This window comes from Macaca fascicularis, chromosome 3, assembly GCF_037993035.2.
Source record: "Macaca fascicularis isolate 582-1 chromosome 3, T2T-MFA8v1.1".
NCBI lineage: Eukaryota > Metazoa > Chordata > Mammalia > Primates > Cercopithecidae > Macaca > Macaca fascicularis.
In genome coordinates, this window is record NC_088377.1 from 18161323 (window position 1) to 18184406 (window position 23084).

General features: G+C 40.5%; 1 protein-coding gene across 15 annotated transcripts in view; it reads left to right on the plus strand.

Annotated features, from left to right (window-relative positions):
* The first annotated feature begins 3913 nt into the window (after nt 1–3913).
* The window catches only part of HEMK2 (HemK methyltransferase 2, ETF1 glutamine and histone H4 lysine), a 344126-nt gene continuing 324955 nt past the window's right edge, over nt 3914–23084 (plus strand). For 4 of the 15 annotated variants that reach the window (XR_012432068.1, XR_012432069.1, XR_012432067.1 and 1 more), the window contains exons 1-7: nt 3914–4058; nt 6192–6278; nt 7665–7755; nt 10035–10118; nt 14978–15119; nt 16913–17092; nt 20706–20833. Coding sequence is in view for 5 of the 15 variants with exons in the window: in XM_005548877.5 (XP_005548934.3) it covers nt 3925–4058; nt 6192–6278; nt 7665–7755; nt 10035–10118; nt 14978–15119; nt 16913–17019 (645 nt within the window). In the remaining 10 variants the exon portion in view is untranslated. Of the gene's footprint in view, nt 4230–6191; nt 6279–7664; nt 7756–10034; nt 10119–12240; nt 14089–14977; nt 15120–16912; nt 21260–23084 lie in introns of those variants that run through there. The other 11 variants (XR_012432071.1, XR_012432072.1, XR_012432075.1 and 8 more) reach the window with 9 other exon arrangements.

The following is a 23084-nucleotide window of genomic DNA, read 5'->3' on the forward strand; positions in this document are numbered from 1 at the left end:
TTTTTTTTTTCTCACTCTGTCATCCAGGCTGGAGTGCAGTGGTGTGAACTTGGCTCACTGCAACCTCCACCTCCTGGGTTCAAGCAATTATCATGTCTCAGCCTCCTGAGTAGCTGGGATTACAGGTACCCACCACCACACCAGACTAATTTTTGTATTTTTAGTGAGACGGGGTTTCACCATGTTGGCCAGACAGGTCTTGAATTTCTGACCTTAAGTGATCCACCCTCCTTGGACTCCAAATGTGCTGGGATTACAGGTGTGAGCCACCATGCCCGGCTGAGAAATTTTTTTTTTTTTTCTTTTTTTTTTTGAGACAGAGTCTCACTCTGCAGCCCAGGCTGGAGTGCAGTGGCGCGATCTCGACTCACTGCAAGCTCCACCTCCCAGGTTCCCGCCATTCTCCTGCCTCAGCCTCCTGAGTAGCTGGGACTACAGGCACCGACCACCACGCCAGGATATTTTTTTTGTATTTTTAGTAAAGACGCAGTTTCACCGTGTTAGCCAGGATGGTCTCGATCTCCCGACCTTGTGATCCGCCTGCCTTTGCCTCCCAAAGTGCTGGGATTACAGGTGTGAGCCACCGCGCCCAGCTGAGAAATTTTTTAGAAAACCATGGTATCACATTGTGAAGAAAGGGAGAGGAGACTGGCAACATATTGGTCTACTGGATACAAGAGAATTATTCTTACTTCCAGTCATAGAAATTCTATAGATAATGCTTAACGTTTGAAAATGAAGTATTATTATAAGCTTAGTATACAGAGATATGGAAATGAATGGCAAAAGACACAGCTAAAAGTTGAAGGTGGTCCCCTCTGAAGAATGAGACATGAGAAATTGGATGTTGAGTGCTAGAAAATACTGCTTTTTCATAATAAATTTTGTAGAACTGTTTGCCCTATTAAACTATGTATGTATCAACTTTGACAAAAAATAAAGGCAAAACTTAAGGTAAAATAAGCAAAAATGAATAATTTACAAAGGAAGAAACAAAGGAACACATGCCCAACATCAGTTAGCTATGAGATCAATTTAAAATAAACAAAAATAAGTTTTATAATATTAAATATCAAATATGCAATCAAGAGGTAGGAGTTTAAATAAGTAAAATGAGTTTGTAGAAATACTGAAAATCTGCATACACTAAAACCCAGCTCATCCACTTCTAGGTTGACACTCAGGAAACTTTTGTACAACATCAGGAGAAACTATATATAAGAAAGTTAATCATGGCTCAGCGCAGTGGCTCATGCCTGTAATCCCAGCACTTTGGGAGGACGAGGCTGTCAGATCACCTGAGGTCAGGAGTTCGAGACCAGCCTGACCAACATGGTGAAACCCCATTTCTACTAAAAATACAAAAATTAGCAGGGCATGGTAGTGCGTGCCTGTAATCCCAGTTACTCGGGAGGCTAAGGTAGGAGAATCGCTTGAATCTGGAAGGTGGAGGTTGCAATGAGTTGAGATCATGCCACTGTACTCCAGCCTGGGCAACAGAGCGAGACTCCATCTCAAAAAAAAAAAAAAAAAAAAAAAAGGCCGGGCGTGGTGGCTCAAGCCTGTAATCCCAGCACTTAGGGAGGCCAAGGCAGGCGGATCACGAGGTCAGGAGATCGAGACCATCCTGGCTAACATGGTGAAACCCCGTCTCTACTAAAAATACAAGAAAATTAGCCGGGCGTGGTGGCGGGCGCCTGTAGTCCCAGCTACTCAGGAGGCTGAGGCAGGAGAATGGTGTGAACCCGGGAGGCGGAGCTTGCAGTGAGCTGAGATCGCCACTGCACTCCAGCCTAGGGCACAGAGCGAGACCCCGTCTCAAAAAAAAAAAAAAAAAAAAAGAAAAGAAAAAGAAAGTTAATCACCACGTTGTTCATAATAGTGAAAACTTGAAAAGGAGAAAATCTTTACCAGTAGACATTTATCCAACCCAGATAAAAGATACTTTAGGCACAGTGGCTCATGTCTGTAATCCTAGCATTTTGGGAGGCTTAGGCTGGAGGACTGCTTGAGCTCAGGAGTTTGAGAACAGCTTAGGAAACGCGGTGAGACCCCCATCTCTAAAAAAAAAAAAAAAAAAAAAATTAAACATTAGCTGGGAGTTACTAGGGAGGCTGAGGTACGAGATTAGCTTGAATCCGGAGGCAGAGGTTGCAGTGAGCCAAGATCACGCCAATGCACTCCAGCCTCGGTGACAGAGCGAGACTCCATCTCAAAAAATAAATAAAATAAAATAAGCTGGGAGTGGTGGCATGCGCCTATGGTTCCAGCTACTCAGGAGGCTGAGGCAGGAGGATCGTTTGAACCCAGGAGATCAAGTACAACTCTATCTCTCTCTCTTTCTCGCTCTCTTTCTTTCTATATATATATATTTCATATTTTTATATAATAAAATTCTATATGGCAGTTAAGAGGAGTAACCTAACTTTATATATCAAAATATAAATCTCATATGTTGACTGAAAAAGAAATTTGAAAAACATGTCCAACCTAGTACCAGTTATGTAAATTTTAAAACACACCACATGTTGCTTATAAAGATATGAATGTTTATAAACGTATAAATGCAAGATCCGTGTTTTTACGTGGGTTAGATGGACATACACTAAATCCATAAGAGCCTTGGAAAGAAGGTTACACAATTAAACTGAAGGTAAGTAGAGAAAGAACATCCATCTCATTTGTAATATTTTAGTTCTTGTATGTAAAAAATATTTTAAGGAAACATGAGAAAATACTGTCATTTCTGGGTTTAAAACTTGGGGTTTTTAAATTTGTAACCCAGCCACGTGTGTTACGGGCTCACACCTGTAATCCCAGCACTTTGGGAGCCTGAGGCGGGTGGATCACCTGAGGTCAGCAGTTTGAGACCAGCCTGGCCAACATGGGGAAAATCCGTCTCTACTGAAAATACAGATTAGGCGGCCGTGGCCGCAGGAGCCTGTAATCCCATCTATTCCGGAGGCTGAGGCAGGAGAATCACTTGAACCTGGGAGGCAGAGGTTGCACTTAGCCTAGATCGCGCCACTGCCCTCCAGCCTGGGGGATACAGTGAGACTCTGTCTCCAAACAAACAAACAAACAAACAAACAAAAAAAGAAATAAAATAAAATCTGTAACTCAAATACTTTTCTGTATTTTTATTTTTCAAATTTAAAAAAAGAGCTGTAAAAATGTTTCTTTGGGAAACAAATTTCAGAAATCGACTCAAAAAGAATGCAAGTACTTGAACAGTCTAACAACTTATAAATGTTCCAAAACATCAAAGATCCATCTACTCAAAAAGGCACCAAGCCCAGCCAGTTTTAAGGTTTTCTACCTAATGTTCCAGAAACAGTGTCCTAACTCATACAATGAGGGTAGCGTAATCTTGGTAAAAAACAGAGCCAGATTATTAGCCCCTCAAATTCAGCAGTGTATTAAACCGCATCATCTTGCTTAAGGTTTATAAAAAGAGTGCATTCATGATTCATCAGGAAAGCAATTTATAAAGTACAGTAAAAAAAATCAAACGAGAAAAGTCTTCATCTTTATAGCGTAAAGCTTAAAGTTCAGCTGACAAAAAAATAGTAAAATTTATTATGTATTTTTTTCAAATCCTTGCAAACTAGGAGTAAAACAGAATTTCTAAGTATTAGTAGAATGAAGAACATTTACCTTAGTCAAAAACAACTCAGAATGCCCACTATCAGGTTCTAGTTAACAGAATAAAATTTAAATGTTCCAAAGGAGAAAGTAAATGTCAATAGTCACGGATTATACAACTGCCTACTTAGAAATTTCAAGGAGGTCCCCAGACAAATTTAGATATAAGACCGAAGAACACTCCGGTCGCCCGGAACTCCAGCCCCACTCCCAGACCGGCGCTTGAGGGGATGCGCATGCGCGCGCCCTGCGCAGGCGCGCAGAACGCAGTGAAGGACTATGGCGAGCCAGCGCTTCCCTACGCCGTTCCACGGGCACGTGGGCCGCGGCGCCTTCAGCGACGTGTACGAGCCCGCGGAGGACACGTTTCTGCTTCTGGACGCGCTCGAGGCAGCAGCTGCCGAGCTGGCGGGGTGCGAGGAGGGGAGGGGCTCTGACGGGAAAGGGCTGAGGCGTTCTGAAGAAGTGCAGTGGCGGAGGGCCGGGACGGTGGCTATCATCGCCCTGAGCCGGAGGAGGCGGGGTCCACTTGCAGATGATTGACAGCCAGGACGCCGTAATTGAGAATTTTCCTGTACTTACAAGTAATGAGTGTGCCGGGGACACATCTCCTTTGCCAGGGGCTGCTCTGTCTCATGAGCTCCCTGACTGCTTATCATGCAAAGGCGTCTCTTTTCCTGTCACCTGTTAATCTGAAGAACACATGTCCCTGAGAGATGCGATAGTATAACACGTTTGGAAACAAAATATTCCGGAAACGTTGATTATTAATTTTTAAAGTATTAAATATTAAAATTGCGTGGTATTATTTGGTTTACTCAGCACATAGCACCCTTAACAAACATGAAAGAAAGTTGTGTTACTGGAGGGGGGAAATATTTTTAAACCCACTGGATAGCATACTCTAGCAGCAGCCAGTCCTCACTTGTGGCTACAGAGCACTTGAAATGTGGCTAGTGCTACTGAGGAACTGAATTTTTCATTTAATTGTTACAAAATAGAAAGTTACATCCAGCTAGCAGACAATAGTCTACCCTAGCACTTTATTTAAATGGATTTGTTGAAGTGATCGCCATCAATTTTAAATTAATAGCAGAAAGAATGAATACTGACATTGTGATTTTTAAATGTAAGGAATTTGTGTTGTTAGATTTGTTTGAAGATGAGGTGAACTGGGTTTTCTCAGGATGGAACAAACAGCTGTCAGATTTCAAAGATCTATATTATATTTATTTATCCCTCTTAAACTTGGTCATATTTTTCCACGTATAAAATGCCCCAGCTCTTATTAAACTAGTCTTTCATTGTAGATGATGGAACTTTTGGATTTACTGGAGTATAGAGTGGAACAGTACTGTTTTATAACTTGTCTTTTCTCAAGATAGCCCAGAAAGATTTACAAGCACAAATTGCACTGCAAAGTATGCTGTGAAAGGAGCTGATTTTGTTATAAAGTCTTGGGTTATTTCTAGTTTGGAATTCTAATTATTTATGAGACCGTGATAGTTATTTTCAAAGAGAAGCCACCTGGTGAGATTCACAGACCTTACTACCACCTAATAAAGACTTGTCAGATGTGTAGACTGGTTCCAAAAGTTTAAAACCTCTGGAGCTTGTCACTGGGTAGTTGTTTTGGGAGTTTAGTGCTAAAAATTTCCCTAAATGCCATCAAGCTGATCTTTGTGATAGGGATAATTTATGCTTTTAATGCATGTGTAACATTATAGAGGCCTGGCACTGTGGTTTATTACTGTAGTCCTAACTACTTGGGAGGCTGAGGCGGGAGATCACTTGAGCCCAGGAGTTAAAGGCTGCGGTGCGCTATGGTGGCACCACTGCACTCTAGCCTAGGTGACAGAGCAAGAGCATGGATCTAAAAAAGAACTTCCAAGATTATAGGCAAGAAAATAAATTTAATGGAAAGATAAAGTACGGTAGAATGAAGATTTTAATAGTTAACAGCATTCTCGGATGGCTAACATTAGAAGATCAGATACTATTATCTGAATTAGCTTATAGCTGTACAGAAAAGGAATTTTTGTCCTGCTCTATTACTGGGGGACCTTTTAATTCTCTAGGATATACTGATGGCTCTATGAATGTTAGGTGTTAAAAATGATAGAGAAACCTTTTATCAAAAATAAGTTTAGTAATAATACAAACCTTATCATTTTAGGAAATACTAAGCTAGGAGCTCCTTGTGCAAAGGAATGGTATCTTTCACATTAAGATTTCCAACCCTGGATTAACGTTTTTCCATACTTTTTAATGTAATGGTTTGTCGAAATTAACTGAAAGCCATGTTTGGTAATATATAACTTTTGTGGACTAAAAATATATTACATACCCAAAATATTAGTAATTTTGAGTTGTGCAGTATTAAGTATGAAGTAGTTGTCAGAAATTACAAATTTCTATTTCCATATATTTGCAGGTTAGTGATGATGCTAGAGAAATATACGTGCTAGAAATAAAGCTAGCATGAGAGTTTTCTGTGAAAAGTATTTTGATTCTACTGTACTAATATTTATTTTGTTTTTTTTTAGAGTGGAAATATGTCTAGAAGTAGGGGCAGGGTCTGGTGTAGTATCTGCATTCCTAGCCTCTATGATAGGTCCTCAGGCTTTGTACATGTAAGTATATCATATTCATCTAGATCTTCCACTGACAGGTTAACCATGATAACTCTAATGAAATAATTTTTAAATAGACAGTATGTATCTTATAGTATTTAAGCATAGCAAAAACTCAGATTACAAACTATGCTTCCCTAAAAATTATTCATGTTCAAACTGCTCCATCATACTGCATAATTGTAGAAGCAGCATAATTTTAGATCGTCTCTAAATTTGATTTATTTCTTAGGTAAATAATTTGATATAAGAAATTTAAAGTTGCTTAAGTTTATAGAAAATTGAAGAATATAGAAAAGTATAAAGAAGAAAATTAAAATCACCTATAAATTTTACCATACATGGTCCAACTGAGTTTCCTTCTGTTTTTTTTTTTTTTTCATTTCCTGTGTGTGTTTTTTTTTTTTTTTTTTTTTTTTTTTGAGACAAAGTCTCGCTCTGTCGCCCAGCATGGAGTGCAGTGGCGTGATCTTGGCTCACTGCAACCTCGGCCTCCTGGGTTCTTGCCATTCTCCTGCCTCAGCCTCCTGAGTAGCTGGGACTACAGGCACCTGCCACCATGCCCAGCTAATTTTTTTTTTGTATTTTTAGTAGAGATGGGGTTTCACCATGTTAGGCAGGATGGTCTCGATCTCCTGACCTGGTGATCCGCCTGCCTCAGCCTCCCAAAGTGCTGGGATTACAGGCGTGAACCACCGCGCCTGGCCCATTTCCTGTGTTTTAAATTTAATTTTGTCTCATAAACATTTTCTTTTTTTTTTTTTTTTTTTTTGAGACGGAGTCTCGCTATGTCGCCCAGGGTGGAGTGCAGTGGCCGGATCTCAGCTCACTGCAAGCTCCGCCTCCCGGGTTTTTACGCCATTCTCCTGCCTCAGCCTCCTGAGTAGCCGGGACTACAGGCGCCCACCACCTCGCCCGGCTAGTGTTTTGTATTTTTTAGTAGAGACGGGGTTTCACCGTGTTAGCCAGGATGGTCTCGAACTCCTGACCTCGTGATCCGCCCGTCTCGGCCTCCCAAAGTGCTGGGATTACAGGCTTGAGCCACCGCGCCCGGCCTCATAAACATTTTCCTATCAAAAATTCCCTTTAAATTTCATTTTTGGTGGCTGCATAGTACTCCTTCGTTGGATGTATCATAATTTCATAAATTCCTTCAGATGTGTGTGCATGTATGTGTATTCTACTCTTGGACATTGTATCAATATAACAGTCTTTTTCATCAGTAGAACAAATCCTTGTTGTCTTCTTATTTGCCGTTATTGAATACATTCTAATTTTTTTTTCTAAATCTGTTCTGTGTAGAATTAATGGAACATTCCTTGAAATTACTCAGAAACAGATTTGCCTTATGGACATAGGATAGTTTCCTTCCGTTTCTGTTTATAGGTGCACTGATATCAACCCTGAGGCAGCAGCTTGTACCCTAGAGACAGCACGCTGTAACAAAGTCCACGTTCAACCAGTTATTACAGATTTGGTAAGCTAATCTTTGTCCAATAATAATTTTCTTTTCAAATAAGGTTAAGATGTTTTAGGTCAAAGAAACTTTGGTAAGTAATTGACTTTTGACCCACTAAGCAGTATACCCTATACAAAGTAAATTCTTCGTTGATGTAATCCATCTTTTCCACAATTCAAAAGGAATTTATATTAACTTATATAGATCAGACTTCTTTCAGTCAGAAGTTATAGTGAACCCTGTTCAAACTGGCTTAAATTTAAAATGTTAGTCCAGGTGCAAAGGCTCACACCTTTAGTCCCAGTACTCTGGGATGCCAAGGCATGATGATTGCTTGAGCCCAGGAGTTCGAGACCAGCTTGTACAATATAGTGAGACCTCGTCTCTACAAAAAATAAAAATTAAAAAAAAAATAGCTGGATGTGGTTGTGCACACCTGTGGTGCCAGCTACTTGGGAGGCTGAGGTGGGAGGATTGCTTGACCCTGGGAGGTTGAGGCTGCCTTGAGCCATGATCGTGCCACTGCACTCCAGCCCGGGGAACAGAACAAGGCCCTGTCTCAAAAAAAAAAACAAAAAAACAAAACAAAACAAAAATTTGATGGCTTCAGCACAGCTACTTCCAGGAACTCTAAGAATGTTATAGACGTCTTTTTCTTATCTCTGAACTTCTCTCTGGTGGCTCTATTCCTAGGCAATCTTTCCCTTCATGGTAACAGGATGTTTGCATATCTGTATCTTATTTCTCAACACCTTCCCGAGGAAAGAGGCCCTTTCTATTCAGTTACTGTAGAAGAGGCCCCAGAATGAGTATTATCTGGATCAACTTGGGTTATGTGCCTGTCAACCTTTTGCTGTGGTCAAAGGAGATTTGAATATGGAGATGATTGGCTTCAACCTGGCTCATAGTCCCATCCCAGGAGCTGAGTTGGGATAAACCCTACTCAGGCCACTTAGATAGAGAATGATGGGAGGTAGAGCTTCCCTAACAAAAGTCAAGGAAGTTAAATCAGAAGAAAGGGGCAGTGGGTCCTCGGTAGGTAAAAACAACAAATGACAACTGCACAACCGTTGTTTTAAGAAGTTAACAGCACACATTTTCAAGTAGCAGTTTTAAATTTGTGGGTTTTTAATTTATGTACGTGAAATACCTTTTTATAAGCAAAAATAATAATAGCATGCACCAGGTAGACATATGAAATACAAAATACTTCTGTGCTCCTTAACCTACACTTTTATTACACTGATGAGCGTAGGTAGCTTTCCTGTTTGCTTTTTTTTTTTTTAATTTGTAAATGATTTTGTAGCTTAGAAGGAATTAAGCCAGAGAGATAAGAAATTATTTTCATATTACTAGAAGTTGTTACTGCTAATAAAAGCTAGGGTATCAAGAAAGGTACTCTGGTAATTTGCATGAGATCAATGTGGTGATTTTTGTTTTTGTATTTTAAAAATTTCTTTCTTTTTTTCTTTCTCTTTTTTTCTTTTTTTTTTTTTTTTTTGAGACAGAGTCTCACTTTGTCGCCCAGGCTGGAGTGTAGTGGCGCAGTCTTGGCTCACTGCAGACTCCGCCTCCTGGGTTCAAGCAATTATCCTGCCTCAGCCTCCCGAGTAGCTGGGATTACAGGCACCCACCACTGCGCCTGGCTAGTTTTTTGTATTTTTAGTAGAGACTGGGTTTCATCATGTTGGCCATGGGTTGGCCAGGCTGGTCTTGAACTCCTGACCTCAGGTGATCCGCCTGCCTCGGCCTCCCAAAGTGCTGGGATTACGGGCATGAGCCACCAAGCGTGGCCTAAAAATTTCTCTAATGTTTCCATAATTAGTGTTAAGTAAGTGTTTTTGATAGAATGGTGAAACACCAGAGATAGAAGAAACTATAGAACAGTATCCAGTAAATGATGGTAGGTATCTGTACAGATATGGGAAAAATTGTGAAAATGTTAGCAAATATAGTTGTAAACTTACATCCAAGTCTATACCGATTATACAGAATTAGAGTTTGCTTTCTTATTTCATTTTCTAAAAGTGAACCCAGAATATAAATATATGTGCTGTTGAGGAGTATAGGCTTTTTAATGTTCATTCTGATAGTTTAATTTCCTTATTTTTATTTAATAGCCTATATTATTTTTCTGAATGAAAAGGTAAAAATACTTAACTTCATTTCTCTCTACAAGTGCAGGCCCTAACACGTTATTTTCCCAAAAACATGGAAGATTATTTTTAAAGATTGATTTGTCAATTATTTAATTCAGAGTTTAATGTAAAATTCTCACTATTGTTGAATACATTTAGGTCAAAGGCTTGCTACCAAGATTGAAGGAAAAAGTTGATCTTCTGGTGTTCAATCCCCCCTATGTAGTGACTCCACCTGAAGAGGTAAAACATACAACAAAATTTAATTATTAATATTTTCAATTATTTTGTTTGTAAATTCAAATGAATGTTACCCTATGAGATCAATCAGCTGCTGCTATCACAGACTACTCTGATTTTACTCCTAATTGTCAGTGATCGAGTCCTATTAATAGACCTAGGAAAGGAACCTTAAATGATGGAAATACAAACTGTGACACATATCTGTCACTAAAAATCACATTCGTATCAGGCCATGGTGTTTATATTCATATATTCAAATATACATATACATATATATTACATATATCCTTTATCATGAATAAAAAATTTGCAAAACAAAATGTTTTAACCTGCCGGGCACAGTGGCCCACGCCTGTAATCCCAGCACTTTGGGAGGCCGAGGCAGCAGATTACTGGGGTCAAGGGTTCAAGACCAGCCTGGCCAACATGGTGAAACACCGTCTCTACTAAAAATACAAAAATTAGCTGGACCTGGTGGCACACACCTGTAATCCCAGCTATTTGGGAGACTGTCGCAGGAGAATTGCTTGAGCCTGGAAGACGGAGGTTGCAATGAGCCGAGATCGGCCAGTGTACTCCAGCCTGGCTGACAGAGTGAGACTCTGTCTCAAAAAAAAAAAAAAAATTTTTTTAACCAATCTTAAATTCACATAGGAATTCCTTCTGAAAGTTTCTGGTTTCCTCCTTTCACAAGTATTTCCAAAAAGTGAAAGAGTGAAACCAATTCTCATTTCAGATAGGGAAAACAAATAATCTTGAAGTATATTATTTTTTAAAATCTCGGTAATGAAGAGGTAAATCACGTTAACCTTTTCCCAGGAATGGTCAAAGTTTAATAATGGGCTAAGACTAGCTTTCCTTTAATTATTATGCTTTTTTATTCTTTGATAATTATTCTCTGGCAAGGCTGGTAAACATTACATTCACCTCAACGCCAAGATGGGAAGGATCCATTTGGCTGTTGCTACTAATGGCAGTTAAACAGCGAAAAAGCTATTGCTTTGCTGACATATGAACTCATATGACAGGGAAGTCAGAAGGTGAACAGCCGTTGAGGGAAATGCAGCTTCATAAAGCTCTTTAGGAAAGCACTATCCAACTAGTGGGAAGACTAATCAATGAAAAGGAGATTCTGGGAACATGGTGACCTGAATGGGTTTCCTTACTTCATGTTTCTAGCCCTAAGCCACATGCTTCTGAGCCTTACAGCTGCTGGGACATATAGATGATTGAGTGCAGGCAATGCCTTGGGCTTTTTTGCTTTCCCAACGGAGAGAAAACCTGTCGTATTCTCATGAGCTGGGCAATTAGCTAGAAAGCAGGATAAAATACAACACAACGAAGATGTCTTGGAGCTTAAAAATACGTTTTACACAGTAAAACATCAGGCAGTGAATTAAAAGAGAATGTGGTCACTGTCAAGACCTGAATCAGTGGTCTGGAAACCCAATGAAAAAAAGATTTCAGTGCACAGAGCACAAAGATACAGAGAAGAATTCACAAAGGTAAAAGAGAAGAGACTCAGAGATTAGATCCAGGAAACCTAATATACAAATAATAGGAGTTTGTATTTATAATAAGCTGTGGGTATACTTACTGATATATTGAAACATGAAGTAGGATGTTGGTTTGTGCCAACAGCACAAATGGGGTGTATAACCCAGGAGAAAAGTAGAGAGAATGCCAGGAAAAGGAAGTCTCCAGGAGGAAAGTCTTAAAAACAGAGGAAATGATACATTTCCTAATATGATTAACTTTGTGGAAAATTGTGTTGAGAAGCTTATGATAGGTGTGGGAATGATTAGAGTCAAAAAAATTAAGCAAATGGACATAGTGAATGCCCATCAATAGCCAACTAAGATGTGATACTTTTCTTCCAGGAAATATTATATAGCCCTTAAAAGAATGAATTAGAAGTAGAGAGGGGGTTTCACCATGTTGGCCAGGCTGGTCTTGAACTCCTGACTTCAGGTAATCTGCCTGCCTTGGCCTCCCAAAATCCTGGGATTACAAGCATGAACCACCACACCTGGCCTCGATTCACTTTTAAATTTTATGTAGAGTCATAAAAACAGGGTTTTGAAACATTGAAGGTGATCTGGCCATGATCTTTAATCTTCAGAATCCTTGTTGATGTCATCAGCATTGACAAGATGGCAGAGAATTTCCGTTTGATCTGTGACACCAAGGGTCACTTTGCTGTACATCATATTACACCTGAGGAGGCCAAGTACAAGTTGTGCAAAGTGAGAAGAATCTTTGTGGGCACAAAAGGAATCCCTTATCTGGTGACTCATGATGCTTGCACCATCTGCTACCCTGATCCCCTCATCAAGGTGAATGACACTGTTCAGATTGATTTGGAGACTGCCAAGATTACTGATTTCAACAAATTTGACACTGGTCATCTGTGTATGGTGACTGGAGGTGCTAACCTGGGTAGAATTGGTGTGATCCCCAACCCTGGATCTTCTGATGTGGTTCACCTGAAAGATGCCAATGGCAACAGATTTGCCACTCGACTTTCCAACATTTTTCTTATTGGCAAGAACAACAAACTGTGGATTTCTCTTCCCTGAGGAAAGGGTATCTGCCTCACCATTGCTGAAGAGAGACAAGAGACTGGCGGCCAAACAGAGCAGTGGGAGAAATGGTCCCTGGGTGATACGTTAGGTTTTTGTATGTAATTAAAAATAATGTGGCATGTTTAATAGAAAAAAAAAAGAATTAGAACTATATCAAATGATATGAAGAGATTTTCATAAGGTATTGTTGAATGAGAAAAGCAAGATGTAAGTAAGCGTATAGAATATATCCGGTCATTGTAAAACATGGCAAAAAAGAAAAACCTGTGTGTGTAGAAGATAGGCAAAGGCAGACAAACAAAACAGTAAAATCAAAAAGTGTGGCTTTTTTTTCTTTTTTTTCAAGCTCTGTTCGACCCGCTTTTTAAAAGCAGGAATGTGAACATTTCTCTTCTTCATAAAGGTATATGTGCATAAGGTTATAGCTATAAAGCAATTATTTTTAATGAGGAAATATATGCTATATTAAATGAATGACTAGCAGACATTATTGTGTAAAAATAATTTAAACTAAAATATGGACAAAGGGCCCAAAAGGAAATAGGAAGAAACTAGTTGTGTTAGGGTTAAAGTAACTTCTGAGGGACATCTTCAAAACATTCTTTAATCTTAAAAATAATGTACAACAGAGCAGTCTTTGTGGCTCATGCCTATAACTCCAGCACTTTGGGAGGCTGACCTGGGAGGATCACGTGAGGCCAGAAGTTCTTGACCAGCCTGGGCAACATAGTGACAGCCCCCTTTTCTACAAAAAATTTAGAAAATTGGCCGGGCGCAGTGGCTCACACCTATAATCCCAGCACTTTGGGAGGCCGAGGTGGGGGGATCACGAGGTCAGGAGATCGAGACCATTCTGGCTAATACAGTGAAACCCCGTTTCTACTAAAAATACAAAAAATTAGCCAGATGTGGTGGTGGGCACCTGTCGTTCTAGCTGCTCGGGAGGCTGAGGCAGGAGAATGGCCTAAACACGGGAGGCAGAGCTTGCAGTGAGCTGAGATTGAGCCACTGCACTCCAGCCTGGGCGATAGTGCGAGACTCCGGCTCAAAAAAAAAAAAAAAAATTAACCAGGCATGGTTGTTTGCGCCTGTAGTCCTCTTAGATACTTGGGAAGCTGAAGTGGGAGGATCACTTGAGCACAGGAGGTGGAAGCTGCAGTGAGCCATGATTACATGACTGCACTCCAGTCTAGGTGACAGAGGGAGACCCCGTCTCAAAAAAAAAAGTGAAAAAAGGAAACAATATACAATGATAAGGATCTAAAGATTTTTAAATAGTATATAAGCTCTCAGGTGTATTGTTTCTAAAATATAGATTGTTAGAGGAAACATGCTTCAGTATGCCTTTATATAATATATAATAAATGGGTTCCTTAGAAAAGGTCTATGTGTTTCACACTTTAATCTATAAGAGGGCCAGATGCATTGGGACATTTTGAAACTTTGTTTCTGTACAGTAGGTATCTTACAATACAAGCTCCTCCTCCTAGCTTCTTTCTGTATTAAGTATAAAAGCTACCCACGTCTCTCAATTTAAGCATTGCACTAATAGTAATAACTATTATTAAGCCCTTGATATATGTTCTCATATATCAAGAGCAATGTTCTCAAAACTTTAAATATACTTCCTCATTCCTAACAGTGGATAAAAATATTTTTTTATTATTACAAAAACATTTTTTATCCAGTTATTATTTTTCTAATTGTACATATGGAACTATTCTTTTCCTAATTTTACAGATAAAGGAGGAAAGTAATTCACAAACAGGATTACTAATTTACCCAAGGTTACACACTAGAAAATGATGAAACTTAGATTCAACTTTACTGCTCCTTGGTCAGCAGTAAAAAATGCAAAATATATAGTTGTTTGGTGATAATACTTCTCAAAAAGATTCGGTTTGTGATCTAAATCAAACGAGTTAAAAGAAAACATTCGGCCGGGCGCGGTGGCTTACGCCTGTAATCCCAGCGCTCTGGGAGGCCGAGGCGGGCGGATCACAAGGTCAGGAGATCGAGACCATCCTGGCTAACACGGTGAAACCCCGTCTCTACTAAAAATACAAAAAAGCTGGGCGCGGTGGCGGGCGCCTGTAGTCCCAGCTACTCGGGAGGCTGAGGCAGGAGAATGGCGTGAACCCGGGAGGCGGAGCTTGCAGTGAGCCGAGATCGCGCCACTGCACTCCAGCCTGGGCGACACAGCGAGACTCCGTCTCAAAAAATAAATTAAAAAAAAAAAAAAAGAAAGAAAACATTCTTTCTAATTGTTCACAGGTAGGAAGTCACGGAATAGAGGCAGCTTGGGCTGGTGGCAGAAATGGTCGGGAAGTCATGGACAGGTTTTTCCCCCTGGTTCCAGATCTCCTTTCACCAAGAGGATTATTCTATTTAGTTACCATTAAAGAAAACAACCCAGGTAATAACAGACCAATTTATTGTTTAAGCATTTATGTTGCTGAAATCAAAAGTTAATAATGTAAAATGCTATAATTTATAAGATAACCTGGCATGTTAATGAATCACTTAAAACAATCACTGACAATAGCTAATAAAGGCATAAATTCATGTTGAAAGAGAAAAGAGGTTTTCAGGGGTAAATTTTTCTTATTTTAAAAAGTGTTATCTTCTCTTTTCCCCATTTATAACCTAATATTCAAGTACAAAGATCGCTAATGTTTTCTTCTAACACCTCAGCCTCAGTGTTATGAATTTTCTCTCTACTCTCTAGTCTTCATGCCCTTGACAATTGTGCTGTACTCTTTAGTTCGTCTGGAGTTGTATCATGAAAGTTATTTTATTGTATAGATTTTTATCTTTGTTTTCAGATTGCTTTATAACTAAATTGAACATAATCTTTCTTCTCTTTATCTGTACACTTCAAGTTTGATTTTTAGCTTATACTAAAAATCCTCAGCCCTTCAAATCACATGATTGCTAGTTTTCTCTGGCCTTGCTTTCCTTTCCTTTCTTTTCCTTTCCTTTCCTTTCCTTTCTTTTCCTTTCCTTTCCTTCTTTCTTTTTCTCTCTCTCTCTTTTCTCTTCTCTTCTTTTTTTCCTTCCTTCCATCCGTCTTTCTTTCTTTTCCCTCCCTCCCTCCCTCCCTCCCTCCCTCCCTCCCTCCCTCCCTTCCTTCCTTCCTTCCTTCCTTCCTTCCTTCCTTCCTTCCTTCCTTCCTTCTTTCCTTCCTTCTCTCTCTCTCTCTTCCTTTCTTTCTCCTTCCCTCCCTTCCTCCCTCCTTCCTTCCTCCCTTCCTTCCCTTCTCTTCCCTTCCCTTATTTTCTTTTCTTTCTTTCTCTTCTCCTTTCCCTTCCTTCCATCCATCGGTCCTTCCTTCTTTCTCTCTCTTTCTTTCTTTCTTCTTCCTTCCCTTCTTTTCTTCTTTCTCTTTTTCTCTTTTCTCTTCTTTTTTCCTTCTGTCCGTCTTTCTTTTCTTCTCTTCTTTCTTTCTTTTTTCTTTTCTTTCTCTCTCTTTTCTCTTCTCTTATTTTTTCCTCCCTTTGTCCGTCTTTCTCTCTCTTTCTTTCCTTCCTTCCTTCCTTCTTCCTTCCTTCCCTTCTCTTCTCTTCTTTCTCTTTCTTTCTTTCTTTTTTTCTTTCTTTCTTTCTTTTCTCTCTCTCTCCTCTCCTTTTTTTCCTTCCTTCCGTCCATCCTTCCTTCTTTCTCTCTTTTCCTTACCTTTCCTTTTCTTTTTTTCTTTCTTCTCCATTTTCTTAGTTTAGTCTTCTGAGTTTTATTTATTTATAAGGAAGGTTTTCTTTTCTCAATATGCCTGAAAGAAATAAGCTACTTCTTCCACTCTCACTGTGCAATGTCACTATTCAGTTTGTCCCACACCATCATTGGCTCTTGTCATCCAAAGAGAAAGACATAGGGCAGAGATTGGAGCCAAGCAACTTAAAAACTGATCACTTGCTATAATAACAAGGACAATTAATGTTTCTGCTGAGCCTAAAGTAGGCTGTGACTGCAAAACAAGCCATTCATTCTGATTAGAATCACCAGCAACACTTTGAAAATACGAAGTGCTCCTATTTAGCTGAAGACGAAGTTCACTTTAATAGACATTTATTTGATATACATTGTTTTGTATATCAAATAAATTGATGAATACAATTTATAAATCATCTGTGTTTAACTTATTAAATTGCTTATTGATCATGCACACTACCAAATGGCTTAATGGATTTTACCTTTTGATTTTTATTTTAGAAGAAATTTTGAAAATAATGAAGACAAAAGGTCTGCAAGGAACCACTGCACTTTCCAGACAAGCAGGCCAAGAAACTCTTTCAGTCCTCAAGTTCACCAAGTCCTAGCATACAGTGTGTGCCCAGAGCTACTGGAAACTGAATGCATTTAGCATATCTTGAAACTGAAGTCATTCATTAGGTAACAAGGAATTTTATCAGAAATTTGTCATTAAAAAAAGGCAGGAAGGTGGAACATTCCCTTCCAGTCAGGCCTATATAATTATTTGCAAAAGTACAGGTAAATATGTGTATTATATTTATAATTTGCATTTTAAATATAAAAGTTATGTATGAAATATTTATTTCACCATTATTTGGTAAGGCAATGGAATTTATCTGGCAAATGTCTTTTTTTTCATACTAGTCCATAAAGGCAGTTTGCTTTCAGATGGCAGGGCCAGTGACACACCTTCATTGTTGTATCTCTGGTGTATATCAGTTCTCCAACTCTATGTCATAATTCAGTTCATGGGGCTCTTGATTACCTTTCCCTTCCACAAAATATTACACTAATTCATTATATTCATGACATTATGCTGATTTGACCTAGTGAGCAAGAAGTAGAAACTACACTAGACTTAGTGGAAAGACATTTGCATCAGAGGGTAGGAAATAAATATGACTGCATTTCAAGGATCCTCTACCTTAGTGAAATTGGTAGGGATACAGCGACATGGGGCATGTTGGGATATTTCTTCTAAGGTGAAGGATAAGTACTTGCATCTTGCTGCTCTTACAACCCAGAAAGAGGCACAATACTTAGTGGGCCTCTTTGGGTTTTGGAGGCAACATTTTCCAATTTCATTAAGTTACTTCAGCCCATTTACCAATTGACTCAAAAAGCTGCTAGTTTTGAGTAGGGCCCAGAACAAGGAAAGTCTCTGTAACGGGTCCAGGCTGCTGTTAAAGCTGCTCCGCCACTTGGGTCTTATGATCCAGCAGATCCAGTGGTGTTTAAGTGGCAGTGGCAGATAGGGATGCTGTTTGAAGCTTCTGGCAGGTCCCTGTAGGTGAATCTTGGTTTAGGATTTTAGAGCAAAGTCCTGCCATCACCAACAAATAGCTAGTCTCTTTCTGAGAAACAGCTCTTGGCCTGCTACTGGGCCTTAGTAGAGATGGATACTTCTTGAGCCACCAAGTTACCATGCAACCTGAGCTGCCTGTCATGAACTGGATGTTATCTGAGCCACCAACGCACAAAGTTGGATATGCCCAGCAACACTCCGTCATCAGATGGAAATGGTATACACGTGATTGGGCCTGAGCAGGCCCTGAAGGCACAAGGAAGTTACATGAAGAAGTAGGCCAAATTTCCATAGTCCCCGCTTCTGCTACCTGCCTTCTCTCTTCCAGCCTGCATCTGTGGCTTCATGGGGACTTCCCTACGACCAGCTGACAGAGAAAGAGAAGACTTAGGCCTGGTTTACAGACGCTTCTATATGATATGCAGGTACCACCCAAAAGTGGACAGCTGCAGCACTCAGCTCACCTCTGGGCTACCTTGAAGGACAGTGGTGAAGGGAAATCCTCCCAGTGGAAAGAACTTTGAGCAGTCCCCCTTGTTGACTTTGCTTAGAAGGAAAAATGGCCAGATATTCAATTATATGCTAATTCGTAGGCTATGGCCAGTGGTTTGGCAGGATGATCAGGGAGTTCAACATAACTGGAAAATTGGTGACAAAGAAATTTGGAGATGAAGTATATGGATAGACACTGAATGGGCAAAAAGGGCGAAGATATTTGTGCCCCATGTGAATGCTCACCAAAGGGTTAGAAAGAAGGATTTTAATAAAGTAGACAAGATAACCTGTTCTATGGATACTAGTAGGCCTCTTTCTCCAGCCACCCCTGTCATCACCCAATTGTTTCATGAACAAAGTAGCCATGGTAACAAGAATAGAGATTATGCATGGGCTCAGCAACGTGGACTTCTACTCACCAAGGCTGACCTGGCCAAGGCTATCTCTGAGTGCCCAGTCTGCCAGCAGCAGAGACCAACACTGAGCCCCTGATATGACACCATTTCCCAGAGTCAGCAGCCAGCTGCCTAGTGGCAGGTTAATTACATTGATCCACCTCCATCGTTGAAGGGATAGTGTTTTGTCCATACTGAAATAGATCTTACTCTGGATACAGATTTGCTTTCCCTTCGCGCAGTGCTTCTACTAAAACTGCCATCCATGGACTTACAGAATCTCTCATCTATGACCATGGTATTCCACACAGCATTACAAGGAACTCAGTTCACAGCAAAAGTGTGGCAGTGGGCCCATGCTCATGGAATTTTCTTACAATGTTCCCTACTATCCTGAATCAACTGGCTACATAGAGCAGTGGAATGGTATTTTGAAGACAGTAATAGCACCAGCTATACAGCAGTGCCTTGTAGGGCTGGGACAAGGTTCTGTGGAAGGCTGTCTACTCTCTGAGTCAGCATCCAGTATATGGTGCATTTCTCTTATGACTGGGATTCACAGGTCCAGGAATCAAGGGGTCAAAATAGGAGGGACACTGTTCGCTATTAGCCCTAGTGACCCACTAGCAAAATTTTTGCTTCCTGTTGTCATGACTTATGCTCTGCTGGCCTAGAGGTCTTCCACAGGGTGGCATGTTTTCCATTGAGAGGTACAATCATGATTTAATTGAACTGGAAGTTGAAGACTGCTCCTCCGCCACTTCAGGCTTCTCATGCCTCTAACTCAATAGACAAATGAGTTACAGTGCTGGCTGGGTGATTGTTCCCGACTACCAAGTAGAAACTGGACTACCTCCAAATGGTGGTAAGGAAAAGTATGTTGGGAATATGTGAGATTCCTTAGGGCTTCTCTTAGTGTTACCATGCCCTGTGATTAAGGTCAATGGAAAACTACAACTTAATTCAGACAGGACCACTAATGACCCAGACCTTTCAGGAATAAAGGTTTGGGTCACCACCAGGTAAGTACCATGACCAGATGAAGTGCTTGCTGAAGGCAAAGGGAATGCAGAATAAGTGGTGGAAGAAATACTGACTTTGATCATATGACCAGTTATAGAAACACAGACTGCAATTGTCATAAGTATGTCCTCCATATTTTGCTATGACTCCATTTTGTGTGTGTGTAGCTTTCTTTCTTCTCATTTCCTTATTCTGTGACATAAGATGCATTGATTTTATTATAGTGATGTATTATAGATTTATTATAGATGCATTGTTTAAATATAGTGTTTAAATATTGTTAATTTTTTAAACTGGCTCCAATGTTCAACCTTGATTAATTTTACATCATGGTATTTAAGTTATGGGATATCAAGGAGAGAGTAAACATCACATGAAGACTTTACCTCCTCTTCTGGGAAATGGGTTAGTGTGTTTCTGGTAGAATGCTCAATTGTTAATCGTGTTAGATGGAATTATGACCTTGCTGTTGTGTTTATGTGGCAGTTAAGTATGGTTTAAGGAGATGCGTATGGGTGCCAAGTTGACAAGGGTAAACTTGCGATGGTTAATTTTATATGTCAACTTGAATAGGCCACAGGGTCCCAGATATCTGTTTAAACATTATTCTGGAGTGTCTTGAGCGTGTTTACAGAGGAGATTCACATTTGAATTGGGGGATTCAGTAAAGGAGATGGCCATCCCCAAGGTGGGTGGACATCATCCAATTTGTTGAGGATGTAAATAAAAGGCTGAGGAAGGAAGAATTCACCCCCCCCTTTTTTTTCCTGCCTCATTGTTTGAGCTGTGACATCTCATCTTCTCCTGTCCTCAGATGGATTTACATCACTGACTCCCCTGGTTCTCACGCCTTTGGACTCAGACTGAATTATACCACAGGCCTTCCTGGGTCTCCAGCTTTATAGATGACAGATCATGGGACCTCTTAGCCTCCATAATCATGTAAGCCATTTTCTTGTAGTATTGATAAAAGATATATTAGACCAATCTATAAAACAGATAGCTATGAAAGAAAAGGGAGACGGGCACATGCCTAGGCAAATAGGGAAGGGTCCCTGAAGAACCTCTGACTTGCCCAGGTCATTGTGCACAGATGGCTTGCCTGAACATGCCCACTGTGAAAAATTCCATTTCTCAACACGTGTGCAGTAAGGGAAATAAATCAATGTAGCTTAGACCAAGCGCCCGTACATGGGGTGGAGCCACGCGGAGTTTGCGCCTTATGCAGGGGAGAAGCCATGTGCCTTCAGCTCGTGTGTGGTGGCCTGGCATTCAATTTGTGAGGTGGAAAACCTGCATGAAGGACCCCTCCTTTTGTGGAGAGCTTTGCTTTCGCTTAATAAATTCTGCCCTCCTTGCCTTTCAGTGTATACGTGTGCCTTATTTTTTCTGGTTGTGTGATAACCCAAATTTAACTGAATTAAGGAACAGAAAATCCTGCATCAGCTACATTAATAGCTGTTTGTACTGGATTGAGTAGTGTCCCCCCCACCCCACAAAATTCGTGTTCAACTGAAACCTGTGAATATGATCCTATTTGGAATTAGGAACTTTGCAGATGTAGTCAAGTTAAGACAAGGTCATACTGGGTTCGGGTGGATGCTAAATCCAATATCCCTTGTGTCCTTGTAAGAACAGGAAAATCTGAGCACAGAGACGTAGGGAGGATGCCATGTGAAGACAGAGGCAGAGGTTGGAGTGATGAGCCAACAAGTAAAGGAATGCAGGGGTTGCTAGCAACTACCAGAGGCTAGAAGAAGCAGGAAGGACTCTTCTTTCAAGCCTTCAGAGGGAGCATGGTCCAGCCCACACCTTTATTTTAGACATCTAGCCTCAAGAACTGTGAGAGAATGCATTTGTTTTAAGCTACCCAGTTGGTGGCACTGTTACAGTAACTCTCAGAAATTAATATGCTGAGTGCAAAATTAAAAGCATGATTAGGAATAGACGTGGACACTGATATGGTTTGGATTTGTGTCCCCACTCAAATCTCATGTTGAATTTTAATCCCTAATATTGGAAGAGGGGCCTGGTGAGAGGTGATTGGATCATGGGGGCAGACTTCCTCCTTGCTGTTCTCATGATAGTGAGTTCCTAACGAGATCTGGTTGTTTAAACGTGTGTAGCACTTCCTCTTCGCTCTCTTCCTCCTGCTCCAACCATGTGGACATGCCTCCTTCCTCTTTGCCTTGCGCCATGATTTCAAGCTTCCTCAGGCCTCCCCAGCCATGCTTCCTGTACAGCCTGTGAAACCGTGAGCCAATTAAGCTTCTTTTTTTTACCCAGTCTCAGGTAATTCTTTATAGCAATGCGAGAACAGACTAATACAGACACTAAAGAATGATAAAGGGCGCAGGGCGCGGTGGCTCATGCCTGTAATCCCAGCACTTTGGGAGGCCGAGGCGGGCGGATCACGAGGTCAGGAGATCGAGACCATCCTGGCGAACACAGTGAAACCCCGTCTCTACTAAAAATACAAAAAAATTAGCCAGGCGTGGTGGCGGGCACCGGTAGTCCCCGCTTCTAGAGAGACTGAGGCAGGGGAATGGCGTGAACCCGGGAGGTGGCGGAGCTTGCAGTGAGCGGAGATCGCACCACTGCACTCCAGCCTGGGCGACAGAGCGAAACTATGTCTCAAAAAAAAAAAAAAAAAGAATGATAAAGGGTTTACACTTTCTGAGACGGACTCTTGCTCTTGTTGCCCAGGCCGGAGTGCAATGCCATGATCTCAGCTCACTGCCATCTCTGCCTCTCAAGCTCAAGCAGTTCTCCTGCCTCAACCTCCGGAGTAGATGGGATTACAGGCGCGTGCCACCACATCAAGGAGACCAAAAAGGCAAAGAGATTTGAAAAATAGCAGTGAGTTTGATATAACAGACTAATATAGAACTCTGAAACTAACAGTCAGGGAATGCATATTCTTTCTCAAGCACTCATGGGATGTTTACCAACATGATTACATACTAGACCAAAAGTAAGTCCCTATAAAATTGAAAGAATCAATATGATATAGCTAATCTTCTCTGACTATAAAGTGTTTAGGTTATAAATTGATAACAAAAATAAAATGTAAAAGTCCCCATACATTTACAAAATTTAAAACATGCTTCTAAACAATTCATATGTCAAGGAAGAAATAATGACATTTTAGGCTGGGTGTGATGGCTCACTCCTGTAATCCCACCACTTTTGG